Source organism: Chrysemys picta, chromosome 10 (assembly GCF_011386835.1).
Source record: "Chrysemys picta bellii isolate R12L10 chromosome 10, ASM1138683v2, whole genome shotgun sequence".
In the NCBI taxonomy this organism is placed as follows: Eukaryota; Metazoa; Chordata; order Testudines; family Emydidae; genus Chrysemys; species Chrysemys picta.
In genome coordinates this window covers 30,993,373-31,012,238 of record NC_088800.1, presented here as the reverse complement: position 1 = coordinate 31,012,238, position 18,866 = coordinate 30,993,373, and the positions used below count along the sequence as shown (strand labels likewise).

At 41.9% G+C, this 18,866-nt stretch overlaps 1 protein-coding gene across 2 annotated transcripts in view; it reads right to left on the bottom strand.

Annotated features, from left to right (window-relative positions):
- KLF13 (KLF transcription factor 13) overlaps window positions 1-17,670 on the bottom strand; it is a 49,498-nt gene extending 31,828 nt beyond the window's left edge. Inside the window, exons 1-2 of one of the 2 annotated variants that reach the window (XM_065559512.1) lie at window positions 16,589-17,506; window positions 9,508-10,978 (exon numbers count right to left, since the gene is read on the bottom strand). In XM_065559512.1, coding sequence (XP_065415584.1) covers window positions 10,551-10,978; window positions 16,589-17,132 — 972 coding nt within the window. In that variant the 5' untranslated portion in view covers window positions 17,133-17,506 and the 3' untranslated portion in view covers window positions 9,508-10,550. Of the gene's footprint in view, window positions 1-9,507; window positions 10,979-16,588 lie in introns of those variants that run through there. The other variant, XM_005285010.3, reaches the window with a different exon arrangement.
- Window positions 17,671-18,866: the final 1,196 nt, after the last annotated feature.

Here is an 18,866-nt window from a genome sequence, read left to right as displayed (position 1 = left end):
AAAACAACAACACCGAGATACTGATTGTAAATTCTACACTTATGTGGCATAAATCCAAAATAATTCCCCTAAAGCTAAAAGAATTACTCTGGATTTACATTGGTATAATTGAGAGCCGAACTGGCCCCATATTCCATATTTCAGCATGCAACAGTCACTACTATTTTACAAAATTCATTCAAAGTAGGAAGAAAAGGAAAAAAGTAGAGCAGGTTGGTAAGAGGAAAAAAGGTTAATTATTCACTAAATAATTAGAAACTGCTTCACTTTTGATCTACTGTGCTCTCTGAAAGCTTGTGTAAAGGAGATATTAGCAAATGTGTGAAATATAATCTTATTAGAGTTAATGAATGTTGAATTCCTACTTTCCAGCTACAGATCCTCTTAGGGGAAATCTGGATTTCTATAGGCCTTCCATGGCTGGCTGTAAGAGGAAGTATAAGAAACTGTTCTGGTGCTTGCTTGCCTGGCATTTTCTAGTAATAAAATGTTGTTTCAAACCTGATTTGTTTAGATTTAAACATCCAAACTCTGATAGCTTCTGTCTCTGCATTTGAGAGTTACAGAACTCTGATCAGAATGAAAAAGAGGTGTTTGAACATCTACAAAGTTTGGAGAAGTTAGGAATCTAACTTTAGAGCTAGAAACAGAGGACAGATTGTAGCTATAAGACATATATTTGGAGGTAGAACCTGAGGTTATAGTAGTTACAACACCTTGTCTGATCCAGAATTTAGGGGATTAGGAGTTACTACAGAAAGCTGTTACATTCTGCATGACTCTTCAGGGATCAATTAAACCAGTTTCCCAATTTTTTGGAATCTGAGCTTCCCCCAAGGAAAGTGAGACCATTTGCGCGCGCACACACACACCCACACACCCATCACTCCCTGACATGTAGTTAAAGCTTTTCCCACCTTAATGTATACATCTTCAGGCACTTCTTCCCAAACACCTCACTGGGCATACAGTTCTTCTTTGCTTGCTTACTTTGATGAGCAGTGAAGTAGAATAGTTAGCAATTTTTATATTTAAAGTATCACCACTGGCCTCTGAGAGCACCCACTGTAATGAATGAATTAGGATCACACCTTAAAGCTACTGTTTCAGATTCTTCACACATTCAGGTAGATGCTGCATCAGTCTACTGTGTTTTTCATTGCAACCATAATATCTGTTCTGGGGAACTACTAAGAACTTTATCCATGCCACTTCTGGCTAATCCTCGGTGCCCTCTCCCCACGTGGGGCATATCCCATACTTTGAAAAACATTGACTTAAACTATCAAGCATCAACAAGCTCAACCCACCCACAACACCCCCTGTTCAGCATATAACAGGGGCGGGGGAGAGAGTGAGAGCACTATAAATGTTTAACTAAACAAGCTGCACAAAAGGGCGTGGGGTTTTTTGGTAGACGTTATTGATGCCATGCTTGTTAAACATGCAGGTGGTGAGGAGGGGAAGTGGTTTCTCTCCAAATGAAACACACAATTCTGTGTTTTTAAAAAATAAAGCTGCATGTTTCCTTATCAGACATAGTAAGGGACAGAATGTCATTGAAGGCAGGGGCGTGGTTAGCCAGAGATAATCATACTTTGGTGTTTAAAAGTGAAACTGAATCCATTATTTTAACCAACTCACTGCACTTTTTTAATAGAGAGTTAGTTATGTATTCCTTGGCTTTTATAAATACTCTAGACATCTCATTTAGAGACCGCTATAGTTATGATTGCCAACCAATCCTATTTTCAGTTGCTTAAAACTTTGTTTGAATTTTACCTTTTGGGCTGAAATTTGCAATGTTGGTTGTCAGACTGAGAATGAGCAGAAGCTTTTGTGGTGTTGCTGTGAATGATGAAAGTATAAGGTCTGGGGGCAGTTTTTTCTGCTGGGGAAAAAGGGTCTTCATATTTTTTTACTGAAAACTTCAAGAGTAGATAGGAACATGAACCTGGGCAGGGATAGCAATTCTGGTTAGCAGATGTGCCTTCAAGTGATCTAGTGAAAATAATTTTTTGTTTTGGCTGGTTTATAAGAGTTTAAAAACCGCACTTTGCTAATTTTATTGTATAACAAAATCCAGGGTGTATATGCAAAGTGCTAACTTTGGCACTGTTCATGCAAATGTATATCGACTGAGTGGAAATTTCCATTGACTAGACTGTCTCTCAGTTCTCCATTAGAAGTGTGTTCAGAAGAGAGCTGTGTGCAATTCCTTGCAATAGGTAATAATGTTGGTGGCCTGGCAAAGTGTATCAATGACCAGAACAAAACAAAAAAGCCAAGGAAAACCTGTTCAAATACTACCCACCCTGTCTTGTCTTACCTGCACACTGGTAGCTTATCTGCTAGTGTTAAAGTTACATATGTATGCATTTTTTTAAAAATCCCAGGATATGTACTGAATGAATACATCCATGGAAATTTAGTAGTATCTATATAGTATCTTCATATTTATTTATTTATTATAGCAATGCCTTGCATCCATGCAAAACACAGTACATAGGTGTTTGTATTGCATTATTTTTACAAGTGTAAACTGGTAGTTTCACGCCCTAATTTGTAGAGTGGCTCTGCACATGCACAAAAAATACCAAATAAACTTTTGTGCACTCAAATTAATAAAGAGCTTGATACTCAAATGAACTATTGCAAGAAACATTTGAATAGGGACTAATAGCTTGCAGGCCAAGTTCCAATCATAGTCAACTGACTCTATTCTAAATCCCTCTAATGCAAACACTGACAAATGTTTAGCTAGAGAGGCTCAATTCACCCCAATCAGCTGTTGCACATCATCTAGATCAGGGGTAGGCAACCTATGGCACGTGTGCCAAAGGCGGCACGTGTGTCAAAGGCAGCACGTGAGCTGATTTTCAGTGGCACTCACACTGCCTGGGTCCTGACCACCGGTCCAGGGGGCTCTGCATTTTAATTTTAAATGAAGCTTCTTAAACATTTTAAAAACATTATTTACTTTACATACAACAATAGTTTAGTTATATATTATAGACTTATAGAAAGAGACCTTCTAAAAATGTTTAAAATGTATTACTGGCACGCGAAACCTTAAATCAGATTGAATAAATGAAGACTCGGCACACCACTTCCGAAAGGTTGCTGACCCTGATCTAGATTCAACCCTGGAACAGGGCAACTAGTGTTTGCACCACTACCTTTCCTCAGTAGAGAGCATCTTCAAAGTTGGAGCTGTTGTAGGCTGTCCAGCTATGTACCTAATCAGTACATCCCTACCTGCTCTGATCACACACCTCCCACCTCAGACTCTGGCTGCATACAGGCCCATGGCAGCCTGTGAGGTTGCAGCAATGCATGTCTCCTCTGTGCAGATCTTCCATTTCAAAGGACCCACTTGCAGAAGCTGGAATAATTCATGACTAATGTTGCCTTGCAAGTTTTGTGGCGCAATTTGGTAGAAGTATTGCCTATGATAAAGCTAAGGCAGCTTAGAATCATAGAATCATAGAATATCAGGGTTGGAAGGGACCTTAGGAGGTCATCTAGTCCAACCCCCTGCTCAAAGCAGGACTAATTCCCAACTAAATCATCCCAGCCAGGGCTTTGTCAAGCCGGGCCTTAAAAACCTCCAAGGAAGGAGACTCCACCACCTCCCTAGGTAACGCATTCCAGTGTTTCACCACCCTCCTAGTGAAATAGTTTTTCCTAATAGCCAACCTGGACCTCCCATATCCAACCTGGACCTCCCGGGTTATTGATAGCTTATTGATCGATAGCTTATTGATCTATCTGTTACAACTCCAAATAGTAATCACGGTTAAAAAATATATAGTTTCTGAGAGTGTCACAGAAACATTAACCGATGCCAGAAAATCATTGCATTGCACAAGAGGTCATTTAAGGATCTGCTCACTTCAATGCTATTTGACTTAGCCAAAGTTCCTGGTTAACAAGTGTTTTTATATTAGGGTTGAGGGGAAAAAACACACACCCAAACTCATGAGGTCATTTTTCCAGTGGTAGCTGCAAGATGGGAAGCTGAACTTTTTTAAACTTTGCTGTTATCCCAAGTAGAGGCTCTATGAAAACAGCTGAGTCTGCACAACCTGAAAAATACAGGATGTGTGTGTCTGACTTCAGTGCCTGCACTTAAATAACCCATATTGTCTAACAATACAGTAAGATAATTATCTCACAGCCTATGTGAATCTAGCTAACAAAAGCCAACTAACTGGGTAAGGGGGGGAAAAAATCTAGAAAGTGAAATACTATAAAAAGTACCTTCTAAAGGTTGTTCTTAATTTGGACTGTGGCCTAGTTTTCAGCTCCATCAGCAATATCTGACTTCCAAACAGCTGATCCAAGATTATTTGGATGGTGGGAGTTGGAACATGCTTAAGCTATAAAACAGAACTAGAAACCACATGTCCTATATAAACAAGTTCCAGGTTTCTGCTCTTGGACGTGCCATAATCATGTTCAGCCAGACAATAACACAGTGCAACCCTTGTGCTTTAAAGGTTTAAAAATGCCTTGGGAAAAAAAAGAACACTTGTTTCATAATGAACTCTGATTTGGCAAAGCTTTTGTTCATCCAGGAACCATGTCACACACAAATATTTCCCGGAGTCCTACAGAGAGAGATGCTTACATCATGGCAGCAAAATCCTCTACAGGTCATTCAAAACACTTTTCCATAGAAAAGTGACTGATTCCTATTGTAACCACAAGAAATGTTGCTCTCTCTCGTTTATCCTGGGGTCTGTGGCAGGAAGTAGGTTTTGCCTTTAATCTGTGGGAAGGAGGAATACAAATACAGGTGTGTGGAGGGTGATCTGTACTTGGCACTGCCAAACCTTTGCTTGTAAGAGCCTGCAGTTGCTTAGCACTATTTAGTGATTTATCCCTAGCTAATCGGTCTATGGAGCCTGTGATGTTGCACTCTATGATTTTATGAAAGTATGCTGATGAGTATGAATATAATCTAAATGGAATATGCTTCATGCAAAATGTCTCTTGTAAGGTATCATTACAAAGCTTATAATCTACTGAGTGTGGTCATCCTATTTGTATAAACGTACCACTCTTGTATCTGAAACTAGAAATACAAAATATAACTCTGAGGGCCTATTGTAATTATGCAAAGTGTGGGACATTAATGGTGATTTGGAATCTTGATGACTCCCATTAACCAGGACAATTGACTACAGATGGCTCTGTTTTACTTGTAAGTTTTCCTGTATACGTTGTGCTGGCAAGTGGGTAATGAAGTCTTACAGTAACGTGATCATGTCACCTGAACTGGAATCCATCTTTAACCTGGTGCTTTTTCATTGAGAAGGAGGGGGTGGGAACCCAGAGAGGGACAAAGGATTCCTGCCTTATGCAAAAGGTATATGTGAGTGGAACAGAACAAAAGGGGAGCCATCATGAGAAATCCCCTAGCTACCACCTGAGCTGGAACAAGGGCTGTACCAGGGGAAAGGACTGTGCCCAGATTAGGAAGGCGTCCAGTCTGTGAAAGAAACTTATTGAAACATCTCTGAGGGTGAGATTTTATGTGTATTCAGTTGTATTACTTAGATTTGCGTGTTTTATTTTATTTTACTTGGTAATTCACTTTGTTCTGTCTGTTACTACTTGGAACCACTTAAATCCTACTTTCTGTATTTAATAAAACTTTTTACTTACTAATTAACCCAGAGTATGTATTAATACCTGGAGGGGGAATAGCTGTACATATCTCTCTACCAGAATTATAGAGGGCAAACAATTTATGAGTTTACCCTGTATAAGCTTTATACAGGATAAAACGGGTTTATTTGGGATTTAGACCCCATTGGGAGTTGGGCATCTGAGTGTTAAAGACAGGAACACTTCTGTAAGTTGCTTTCAGTTAAGACTGCAGCTTTGGGGCACGTGGTTCAGACCCTGGGTCTGTGTTGGAGCAGGGCATGTCTGGCTCAATAAGACAGGGTGCTGGAATCCTGAGCTGGCAGGGAAAGCAGGGGCAGAAGTAGTCTTGGCACATCAGTTGGCAGTTCCCAAGGTAGGTTCTGTGATCCAACCCGTCACAGAGCCATTAGGAAGCAGATGGGCTTATTATTCCAAGGCGGTGGGCAGAGGTGAATTGGCACCCAGTTCTCTCTGTTAACTTAGTATTGCAAAATATTAGACTTGCATTAAAATGACTAATTACCTTGGGCCAGAGCATCCACTCATATGTTAAATGCAGAGAGGGAATTTTGGAGAATGAAATCTGAGATTCTTACATGTCGTCATCCCAGCAGGTGGACAGTGTTTACCCCCTGCAGAAAAGGATCTCCCCAAACGAGCAGATCCTGAAGAATCTGCAGGAAGCCAGAGCTACTTCCCCAGTACTGCCTTCCTGACCACAGCTCCCTGAGAGTGCTACTCCATTGGATCAACCCAACCAGAGACTGACTAGTCAGGGTGGTCCTCAGGACCCCTGGCAGGGGACCTCACAGAAAAGTTAATACAGCATGGGGCTGTATTTTTTCCAAGGATTCTCCATGGGGGGATGGGGGGAGAGAGATGCACATTCCCTCATGACCCACCTGGTCTTTACTCCCCTCACACCTTGAATCCCAGACCCTGCTGGGTACAGGTGGGGAGGACTGTACTACAATGAAGGCTCTGCCTCCCTCTATATAGGGACTGCAGGGCAGGGTAGAGTATGATCTGACCCTTCAGAAGACTTTTTAAAAACCTTTATTCACTTTTGAAAGGCTTTACTTTGACAGTGCAAAGCCGTGTCACATGGAGGACCTGAGATGAGTCCTGATCTCTCAGGGCCAGTAGAATTGGAGCAGTGAAGAGGTAGCCTGTCCAACCAGCAAGATAACAGAGTACCTGATGCCATGCCAGGGTGAGCCCTCTGGCTGATGCTCAAAACAGCACTATCTGGCATACCATACTGAAGAATTCAGCTTGATGCTGGACTAATGGGAGATGAGGTCCAGGAGAAGGCCTAGCCCCACAGCAACACCAATAGAAAACCTGAGAACTTTGGAAAGTAAGTCTGACCAGTAAATCCTGACTCTCATGGAACAAATGGGATACACTCATCCCCAGCCAACACCATTGAGAGATGCATGGATTTTAAGGCCGGAAGTGGCCATTTTCATCATCTAATCTGATCTCCTGCATAGCACAGGCCATAAGATTTCACCCAGTAAAATTACATGTCTACATAGCCAGCAAATGTCTGTGGCTGCCTGAGTAATGTGACTTCTGCAGATGCCCACGTCCTCACCTTCAGTCCTGTGTTACACTCTGCTCTGCAGCTTACATATAGGACTATGCTACATACAAGTCTAGTTAATTCAGCAGAATTATACTGCATCTAGCTCAAGGGAAATGGGGGCAAATCCTGAGCAGTGTAATGCCCTGACCAAGTAGCTGGGAAGAGTGCTGAACATATGCACTGAAGGGAGGAAGCTTTCTGCATTAGCTGCCAAGTGGCTGTGGGCTCCACCATAAGGCAGGAGCATACAGGGGGATGTGCAACCCAAAATTCACCCTCTTCCCTCCCAAAAGAAGGTCACTGATCATGCTGTCTGGGGACCTTCTGCAGTGCAGGGGTGATACCTGGACAGAGCTTTTCCTTAATGGGCATGGAGAGGCTCGCTGACCATCACTCCTGAAACAGTGAGAAGGGGAATCTTTGCCAGATAGGGCTCTAGCTAATACAACAAACAGAATTTGACTGAATTTCTTTTGGGGGGGGGAAGTTTCTGCTCTGGGCCAAATGCTGAAGCCCTTACTCAGGGTTTTACTGTGCCCTTCCTGATGCAAAATTATTATTTACTATGAAATATATTTTTAAGCATTTTTTTTAAAATGGCTTTTGTCCTTAAATCTCAACCAGTATCCAGCACATGTTGCCTCAGGTTTAATTTAATTCCCAGAGGTTTTTGAGTTAGGAGGGAGGAAGCCTCTGTTCAACCATTTGTTTGATCCTGCAGCAAAGTGACAGTATCACAGTAACTTCTATGATATTGCTCCTAGCTCAAGCAGAAGGCAAAGCTGGGCTGAGAATGACAAAACTCTCTACAAAACTAAGGCTTCAGTAGGAGCGGAGGGAGACTAGCTGTGGGGAAGTGACCAGCCAAGGGCATTTCCAGTTCTAGAAACGTTTTGATCACATCTTAGTCTCACACTGTAAGGCAGAAAAATGCAGCTAGGTGTATTTGTTTTTGTATTTTTAAGAAAAAACACAAAACCAAATACATCTGCTTCATTGATAGTAGCTTGTGTGTGACCAATGAGTGCAAATTCATGCATTAGCTTTTGCTAGAATGTCCAAAACATACAACCCCTATAGACAAGGAGCCAAATTGTGGGCCAGAGTTTTTATTCAGGCAAAGCTAAGTAAAAAGAAAACCCTGGGCTGAAAGGCAATGTGAAGATCAGGAAACTTAGCCCTCTTTAGAGATTAGTAATATTGTAATGTAGAGCATTATTAGCCAATCAGATCTCACATGCAATTGATTTAATCCCAATCAACTGTACAGAATTAAATTAATATTGTTATTTACCCCTGAGCCATTGAGACAGGCCCAGAGGTGAGTAGCTTTGTTCTTGCTGGATATCTGACTTCATCTCCCTTTTAGCATCTGAGTCTTAAAAGCCTATTATTCTTTGACATTCATGGGGACAATTACTCAGATATTTCTGATTAAAATATTCAGAATACATGTAACAATACATATATGTTTACTTCATGTTTCTACCTATGGAGGTAAATATTGACAGAGTCTTTGGATAATGACATGTTGATGTCATTGGCCCAGATTTTAAATTCAACCCCCTTTATATTGTTCTAACAGCATAAAAGGGGCTGGAATTCCACTGGGTTGTGGGTTGTTGTTGTTTTTGTTTTGTTTGTTTGCTTTTTGGGCAACCTGACTGGCTCTTCATCATGTGGAGAACCCTTTGCAAATGTAAATGCTCTACATCTTCCCCCCTTGTATAGAGGGAATGTGATAAATGAGAGAGGGGATAGCTCCCTTTTGTGAACACCCAGCCAGCCAGTTAGCTATGGAATCCCTCTTGATGATGGTTCTCTACTTGGATGGTTTGGAATCTTGATGACTCCCATTGTCTGCAGATGGCTGTATTTACCTGTGAGTCTTCCTGTATATGTGTGTGCTGGCAAGTGAGTAATGAAGTCTTGCAGTGACATGTGATCATGTCACCTGAACTGGAATCCATCTTTAACCTGGTGCTTTTCCAGTGAGGGGGGGGTGGAAACCCAGAGGGACAAAGGGTTCCCGCCTTATGCAAAAGATATATAAAGGGGTGGAAGAGAACAAAGGGGAGAGAGGAGCCATCATGAAGAATCCCCTAGCTATCACCTGAGCTGCAACAAGAGCTGTACCAGGGGAAAGAATTGTGCCCAGGCCTGGAAGGTGTCCAGTCTGAGAAAAAACTTACTGAAGCATCTCTGAGGGTGAGATTATCTGTATTCAGTTTGATTAGGCATAGATTTGCGCATTTTATTGTATTTTGCTTGGTGACTTACTTTGTTCTGTCTGTTACTACTTGGAACCACTTAAATCCTACTGTCTGTATTTAATAAAATCACTTTTTATTTAGTAATTTACTCAGAGTACGTATTAATACCTGGGGGAGCAAACAACTGTGCATATCTCTCTATCAGTGTTATAGAGGGCGAACAATTTATGAGCTTGCCCTGCATAAGCTTTATGCATGGTAAAACGGATTTATCTGGGTTTAGACCCCATTGGGAGTTGGGTATCTGAGTACTAAAGACAAGCACACTACTGTGAGCTGTTTTCAGGTAAACCTGCAGCTTTGGGGCGAGTGATTCAGACCCTGGGTCTGTGTTGGGGCAGACGGGAGTGTCTGGCTCAGCAAGACAGGGTGCTGGAGTCCTGAGCTGGCAGGGAAAACGGGAGCAGAGGTAGTCTTTGCACATCGGGTGGCAGCTCCTAAGGGGGTTTCTGTGATCCAACCCGTCACACCTGTTAGCTATGGAATCCCTCTTGGTGATGGTTCTCTACTTGCTTTACCTGTAAAGGGTTAACAAGCCCTCAGGTAAAAGGAAAGGAGTGGGCACCTGACCAAAAGAGCCAATGGGAGGGCCAGAACTTTTTAAAATTGGGAAAAACTTCCCTTTGTCTGTGTGTGTTGTGGTTCTCCAGGGAAGAGGGGAACAGGGCAGCAGTTATGCTGTGAGAAGCTTAAGCCAGATATGAAAAACCATCAGATCATATCTAGAGATTGTTTATCTGAAACCCCAGATATGTAAGTAAATGTCTAGGAAGACATCATTAGGTTTATTTCTTATTGGCTTGTGGACTCCTCTGTGCTAACCCCAAATGCTTTTTGTTTTGCTTGTAACCTTTAAGCTGGACCTCAATAAGGTTATTTTTGGTGTTTAAATTTTGTAAGTGGGTTTTTTAAATCTAGCAAAAGCCTAAGTTCCAGGTGTATTTTCTTTCTTTATGTTTTTAATAAAATTTACCTTTTTTAAGACCAGGATTTGATTTTTGGTGTCCTAAGAGGTTTGTGCATATTGTTTAATTAGCTGGTGGCAACAGCTGATTTCCTTTGTTTTCTTTCTCAGCTCTTCCCCAGGGGCGGGGCGGGGGACATGTTTCCATGCTGATGAGGGTTTCTGCTCGGTAACGATCCAAAGCAGTGCAGATAGACACATGTTCATTTTCATCATTTGAGTCAGATGCCACCTGCAGAGGGTTGATTTTCTTTTTTGGTGGTTCGGGCTCTGTAGTTTCCACATCAGAGTTTTGCTCTTTTAAGACTTCTGAAAGCATGCTCCACACCTTGTCCCTCTCAGATTTTGGACCGCACTTCAGATTTTTAAACCTTGGGTTGAGTGCTGTAGCTATCTTTAGAAATCTCACATTGGTACCTTCTTTACGTTTTGTCAAATCTGCAGTGAAAGTGTTCTTAAAATGAACAACATGTGCTGGGTCATCATCCAAGACTGAAATATGAAATTAACATAAAATATATAGCAGAATGTTGGTAAAACAGAGCAGGAGACATACTATTCTCCCACGAGGAGTTCAGTCACAAATTTAATTAACGCATTTTTTTAATGAGCGTTATCAGCATGAAAACATGCCCCTGGAATGGTGGCCGAAGTGTGAAGGGGCATATGAATGTTTAGCATATCTGGCACGTAAATACCTTGCAATGCTGGCTACAAAAGTGCCATGCGAACGCCTATTCTCACTTTCAGGTGACATTGTAAATAAGAAGCCAACAGCATTATCTCACGTAAATGTAAACAAACTTGTTTGTCTTAGTGATTGGCTGAACAAGAAGTAGTACTGAGTGGACTTGTAGACTCTGAAGTTTTACACTGTTTTGTTTTTGAGTGCAGTTATGTAACCAAAAAAAATCTACATTTGTAAGTTGCAGTTTCACGATAGAGACTGTATTACTTGTATGAGGTGAATTGAAAAATACTATTTCTTTTGTTTTTTATAGCACAAGTATTTGTAAATCAAAAATGAATATAAAATGAGCACTGTACACTTTGTGTTCTGCGCTGTAATTGAAATCAATATATTTGAAAATGTAGAAAACATCCAAAAATATTTATATAAATGCTATTCTATTATTATTTAACAGTGCGATTAAAAAAAATTAATTGCACTTAATCATAATTAATCCCTTGACAGCCCTACAAAGAAACATTGCAAAACTCTGCTCACCCAGGATGAGCAATGATTTTGAGGACAAGGTTGAGTGAAATAGCATACTTTTTTTTCATTATAGTTAATGTGGCAAAGAGCAAGTGAATGGATTTTGCTCACTGCTAAATTTTCATGACATTAGTGAATGTAAATGAAAGTAAAATAATTTTTCTTCCTATGCAAATTCAGCAGATGTTTAGCCTAAAAAGAATAAGGGTACCTAATTGAATAGAAAAAGGCCATGTTATAATATGTGAGCTAAAGTCTCTTCTCCAGCTGAGCTGTGCTCAGTGCAGGACTAGGGAAGGGGAGGAAAATCTGGCTTTTAAGCTCCTTTTACACTTCCCTGAGCCCCAAGGCTGCTCTAACTTACACTTTGCTGCCCATAGCCTCAAGGGGCCATTCCAGCAGCCAGAGCTCAACTTGGCTCAGGGACTCTCTGGCCACATCCACTTTCTTGTGGACATGCCCTTCCTCTGGTGTGTGGAAAGGGGAGTGGTGTATGATTTGCGAAGGTGACTGTAACCCATCCAAAAATTGTCCTGAGCACAGAGAGTCGTCAAGAGGTAAGTTAAGAAAACTTTAGGATTGCCTTGCACTACCTTGAAGCAGTGCAGAGCAGCTGTTGAAGGCCCAAAGATCTGACCCCATGTTTTGTGCTTCCCCCAGTAACTGGGAAAATGGGCATTTAGCCTACAGTGTCTATTTTTTCATCTGTATTATACTGGTTACTCTTTATGCTTAAATTGCGTGGCTTTCTATTATAAAATGGCTGAGGCTGACCACAATCTTTGAGCTTAACTTTATTACATTAATATGGGCAGCCACATCTCCTCTTATATCAACATATTCAGGCAAATATGTACAGCTTTTTCTAAATGCTGCTCTCCACTTACGCTGCAGAGGGGAGCAAAAGCAGTAAGGAATTGGGTAGTGATGCAGAAGGGAGTTGCCAGTCCAACTAAATTAACTCCTCTTCTGCACCTTTTCCCCTTCTTGCAGCAACAGAAGGATGCAGGTGCAATAGAAAAATAAAAGCAACACTGCCTGAGAGGGAGTAATGAGGGAGAGTAAGTCCAGACAGCAATGAGGGATCCAGATTGTTTCCCTTTATGCACTCCTGAATCATGATCCAATGGGGAGGCAAACTACAGAGGTTTTTCAAATTGCACTCCCTTCGCCAAAGCACCGGAGCTGGAGTTCGTCCTTCTTCAGAGGAGAATGGGAAGATAACTCTGCCAGGTAAACTCTTCTCTATGTTTTGTTAAAGTTTTTGTTTAGGAATTTCCATAGTTTTAGAGGTAACTGTTGTTTAAAAAAACAGGAATGCATGGGACCTTTAGGTCAAAGGGATCAATATAACTTGGGACATAGAGATTTGAGCATCATATGAGATCTGTGTGGATCATTCATTACACCGCTTATGAGGTCCACAGGAGTCCCTGTAGGATTGAGTTTGGACTTGAAATCTACACTTACAGTTCATCTAGCTTGCTGGTACACATTAGGACTTTAAGAACTCCGTGGCCTGTGATTATATTGAACTCCAGACCATCCGCCTAGAGGTGGGGTGGGGTGGGGGGGACATGAAAAGAAGGTGTGTATTTGGGGTAGGGAGGATTGAAAACAGAAAATGTTTCACTAAAATATCTAGCTCTAGAGCTTGCAGGTTTATAAATCATATGGCATTCACAGGCATGGGAGTGGTTAATTGACATGGTGGTAAAAAGTCAGAAGCCCAAGGAGCTTTTTCTATACTGGGCTCACATTGGCAGGCTCACCTGTACAGCTGGACTGGTAGATGCACTAGTGGAGAATTATTTTTGATATAATTCTCTACTGAAATCAAGGTCTAAAGAAAGAAGGCCAAGTTGGTCTCCTTGGTCATTCAATCCTTGTTCCCTCCACCCAGACTACAATTGCTAACTAGTGCCAACTAGGGTTTTTTTTGCTTTGAACACTGGTCCACTAGAGACTGGACAGAGCCCACAAAAGGGATCTCCTGTAAGGTTTAAACATCCATTAGATAGTACCAGCTTTCAGGCCCTACCAATCTGGCTTGGATTTGGACCAACAACATCTGAACTGATCCTCAGCCATCTAGCCCCTTCTTTCTTGGGTAGGGTGACCAGATGTCCCGATTTTATAGGGACAGTCCCGATTTTTGGGTCTTTTTCTTATATACGCTCCTATTACCCCCCACCCCCTGTCCCGATTTTTCACACTTGCTGTCTGGTCACCCTATTCTTGGGTGTCTCAAATGTGATGTAAAAACCTTAATTTAGGAGTACAGTAGCAGACTGCTGAGTATGTTTCTCAAGCAAGTCACAAGCTGTGCTATACATGTATGTCTCATCGCAATCACAGATATCCCACGTCTAGCCTGAAGTGCTGTTCTTAACCTTCAGCTTGCACATGAATACAAGTTATTCCAGTGCAACAGAATGTGAGAGCAGTTCTGTTCCTTAAAAGACCTTTGTACATTCTGTGGTCACAATTCTTCGTAATCATGTTGTGGGGTGACTACTGAGAGAACTGTTTCTAGCACCTTCCATCGGAGATTCTCAAAATACATTACAAACTTTAATTAACAAAACCTCCCCTGATCCTGCTGAGGTGGGTATGCACTTCCACCCCCATTCTATAGATGGATAAATGGAAGCACACATGGTTTCTTTAAGACCGCGTTAGAGCCAGAAAGGAGAATTCAGACCTCCTGAGGTCCCTGTTCCAACCATTAGATCCCACCACACCGATTGTATAAAAAAAAAAAGGAATGTTCACCCTTCCCCTAGCCATGGCTACCAGTTTTATGTGCTGAACTCCTGGCCTGGTGTGAGCTATTCTCAGGCTTGTCACAATTTGTATGATATTTGGAGGGGGAGGGGGGATGGAGAGGGAAGGGGATACAGATTTTCAGTGTCTCATTGAAACATGTTGTAAAATGCTTCATAACAAGAGCAAGAGACATTTATACCTGTCTGAAACTGAATCCAAACAGAGACAGTTTTGTTGCCAATAAGGGAAACTTGGCAGGACTGTTTTCTTGCGTCGCCAGTGTCTGTCTGTGTGGGAAGCTTTGAACAAAGACGCTCTAGTCCCCTAGGGTCCTGGCACTCCCAGGGCAAAACCAGTCCCTTCCCCTCTTTTTCCTCTAACTCTCTCACATGCATGCACTCCTGCGCTTGCACGCTCAGTACGACTAGCTACAACAACAACAAATTAAACCCTACAGTGCTGGTAAACTTACAGGAAAGGAAGATTTAAAAAAAAGAGAGAGAGCTGGAGCAAAGCCAGCGTCCTCGAATGACTCCAGCTCACCAGCCCGCCCCTGAATGACGTGCTCCACCCCCTCCTCCCCAGAGGGCAGCCATGGCTAAGCCTTGTTCTCTTCATAAGAGAGAGGAGTTCCCCTTCTCCCTCTCTGGGTTTCTAGTTAGTTTGAGAGCTCAGGAACCTTGCAACTTTATCTTGCATTTAAAAGGAAAGCAAAGATGAACATAAGGGGGCAATGTTAATAGACTTTCCCCAAAAATCAAGCAGCAAAACCCTTTGCATCAGTCAGAGGAAACAAAAGCTGGGCAAGACACAGTGCAAGGCAAGCTGGCTACGGTACCAAGGATTCAGCATGCCTCTGGCCATGTGGCACAGGGAATATGTCACCACCCACACACAACTTAACATTCCATATTACGCTCTCCGCTTCCCCAACACCGAACTCAAAGCCTAAAACCACAAGGGCTCTCATCCCATGTGCCACATTGGGGAGGGGGGGCGGCTGTGGGATGTCATCTGCATCAAAGCTAAAACTAACTATGGCTGGTAATTTGTTCCAAGTATTTAGTTTTTATTTTTCCTTATGCTATTTATCTGTGGCCATACTTGAATTGTTACAAATGTGTTCGTTGTTTGAAGTTATTCAGAGAACGGCCCATGCAAGCAAGCTCTAGTCTGTGTGTGGTTCTCAAGGTGCTCGCTACGACTATGGCTGCGAGCGAGCATTGGCCACCTAAAGCTTGCAGTGCTCCCTAACGGCTGGCCTAACTCTTCTCTCTCCAGGAGTGGGGCTTGGCTAAGTTTCAAGATGGCCATGTTAACACTTCCAGCACACAACTCTGTGTGGCCGTTTTCATGTGAGTACTCACAAGACTTTTTTACTTTTTCTGTGTACATTCTTGCGAGCCAAAAGAAGTGCTTGTATGAAAGTTCACAGAAAACAACTTAAGAGAGTCTCGAACACTGGTCAAACTCAGCTGGTGGTTTGCATTCAAATGGATGTTTGTACCTGAGGATGTGGCCAGCTGCCACCGCAGCCCCTTGGAGATTGTTCTTACAAGTGTATCGGGGAGGGGGAACACAGGAAATACTTCCCTGGGTCTCTCTCTCTCAACCTCTCCCCATTCTCTTCTGGGCCACTCAAGTGTCTACTGCATAGAAAGAAACACACTGACTCAGGTGTCACTAAAATGTTTAATTTTAAATTCATGGATGTGGGTGTTGGAGCTTGCATAGGAGGTGATGGGCTGCTGATTTCAAGGTAGTGCCAGAAGCAGAGGGTAGGGAGCTGTAGAGGCAAGAGGGGATGCAGACATAAGAAGCAGTGGGTGGGATAAGAGGAATTACATGAGGGGGGCTAGCAGCTGAGAATTACAGCTCAGTGGAACCGTCTAATTACACCTCTAACACTTCATACGTATGAATAAGGAATGAAAATAATAAAGTTAGCTTCACATGGATGACAACTAGAATTATTATTCCCCAAAGTTTTATTGTGGGCTTGAGTTCTGAAAGATGAAATCATAATGTTGGCCAAATGCAAGTTGGGGGAGGGGTCTATTTATTCATTTATGACAAATTGTAATGAATAAATCTTTGGCCAGCTAGTAACTAACCTGTGTGGGTCCTTAGATGAGCTTTGAGATGGGAAGATTTGCCATAAACTTTTTCGCACCCCACGTAGTGGCATTTGTGCTTTTTCTGGGGTGACTCGGGGTCAGCCCGGTTTCTTCCCCGTCTGCTCCTTTGTTTGGGGCTTGGCTCGCTTACTGCAGCCAGGCTAGTAGGTGTGGCTGCTTTTCCTTCTCCACGCTTGCCGGCTGGGGAGACACTTTCCTCCCCAAACTCCTGAGGAGGAAAAGAAGGACTTAGTTTTTCCCTGTTATCGATGCTCTCTGTTTTTTCCATCCGAACGGTGGCAGAATTTGGGACATGCTGGTTAAGATCTGCTAAAATCCTGGCCACCACAAACAGCGACGATCCATTGTCTTTCCCGGTCTCTCTTACTTCCCGCTTATTTTCTCCATTTGATAGAGGAGGAGGTACTGCTGCATCAGGTCGGGGATCTGCGTCCCCTTTGGGACTGTGGATAATAGCACGACTGGACATAGAAACAAGGCACTCGGCTGCAAAATGATCCACGTATGCTGCTGTTGCCATTTTTCATAGGTGTGTTTAAAAAAAAAAAATTGCACGTTTTCCCTTTAAAAAAAAAAAATACAAAAACAAGCAGACTTTTCCCCTCCTATTTCTTAGGATCCCTTTGTAGAAGCCAGAGCTGACTGAACAGCTATTCTAAATGCACTCTGTTTGTGAAGATTGCACCCAGCTTGTCACTAAAGAGAAAAGGCATTTAAAGTCCAATGAAAGAAAAAATCATAACTCTGGCAGCTTGTTGCTTTAAGTGGGAATTAATGTTGATCTTCTAGAGTGCAATGAAATGACAAAAATGCAGTTTCTCTAACCCGTCCATTGCATTGTGACAGTAGAATAAGCTTTCTCCGTTATTGCTCCTCTGAGTGTTTCAGAGCCCCGTGGGGGCGTGGCCTGGAAAAACATCTGGGTGTGATGTCACAGAGAAGCCACATCCTGGGTTGATCAGGTTAGCAATGAACATAGACTTCAGCTGCTGCTGCTGCACTGAGAGAGAGAGAAAACAGCACCGTACAAACAGAGATGTGACTGTGAGCTTGAAGTCAGCAAGGGAATAAAAGCAGGCAAATGAAACAAAGAGTGCGATTGGTTCGGGGAAGGTGTTGCATAGGCCAATCAAAGTGTCTATGCGGAAACCTCCACATTTGCAAATTTCAAGTAGCCAATTAAATTCTTCTTACTTTATGACTCAGCAGGAGGCAGAAATTCAAGATAATCTTTGGCTCATTTCTGTGAAATCTTCCTTGCAGAAACAAGCTCATTGATTCTGGGTGTGTTTTTCTATGATACAGAAAAGGAATAGGCTGGTGAACTGAACATACGCACTCTCTCTCTCACGCTCCATGAACTTTAGTTTTCAGGATTGTGCAATGATTAACCACGTCATTGTTTTCTAATGTTATTCCTTCTGTAGTTCCTTAACAACTTCAGGGCATCGTATATTTAACCTTTTACTAGTTGAGGCAATTTAATAGGCATTGATTTCTAAAAGGCAGGAATTAAACAACTTTCTAAATGTGAATGAGACAACTAGCATAGGAAAACGGAAAGCTTTACAGAGTCTCAAGGTATAGCTAAAAAACTGGAGTTCCTCTTTGGGACTAGATGGTTTTATGCTGTCAAAAACCAGGTTTAACTAAGTACAAAGAAACACTGTTTAAAACACCACCTCATAGGCCCTATAGACAATAGCACCTTTTCTGGCTATTTAAAAATAAAAATGGCAATAACTTTTTTTTTTATTCCCAACCTGTAGGAGAAATAGCCTGAATAGTTTATAGGGTATTTGTTTTTCTTATGTTAGTGTGAGTGAATGAATAAGTGGGTATGATGTGTTTGTGTGAAGAAGTTATTGAGGGAAAACATAAAAGTCAGTTTGAATTTAATTCTTAGTTTTGTGGTCATTCTTATTTCTTGTTAGTGTGTTCATGGGCTAGTAGTCCAGTGCTTGTGAAAGACCCGTCTCTCACACTTATGAGCGTTTTGTCACCCCTTTTCTGGGAGGAAGCAGACTTCAAGGTTTTGCCAATTAACCTTGTCAGAAAAGTTAGGTTGGGGTGGGATATTTCTGTGGAAAATTTTGACTTTTCATCAAAAAAATTTGGCCAAAAAAAAAAATCAGTTTCTGTCAGGGGAAAATAGAAATAAGATGTTATTTTCAGTTGGTTTAACCTGAATTAAAATATTTTGGCTTGTCAAACCAAACCATTTGTTTGAGTAGTTCAACCTTAAACATAGCCA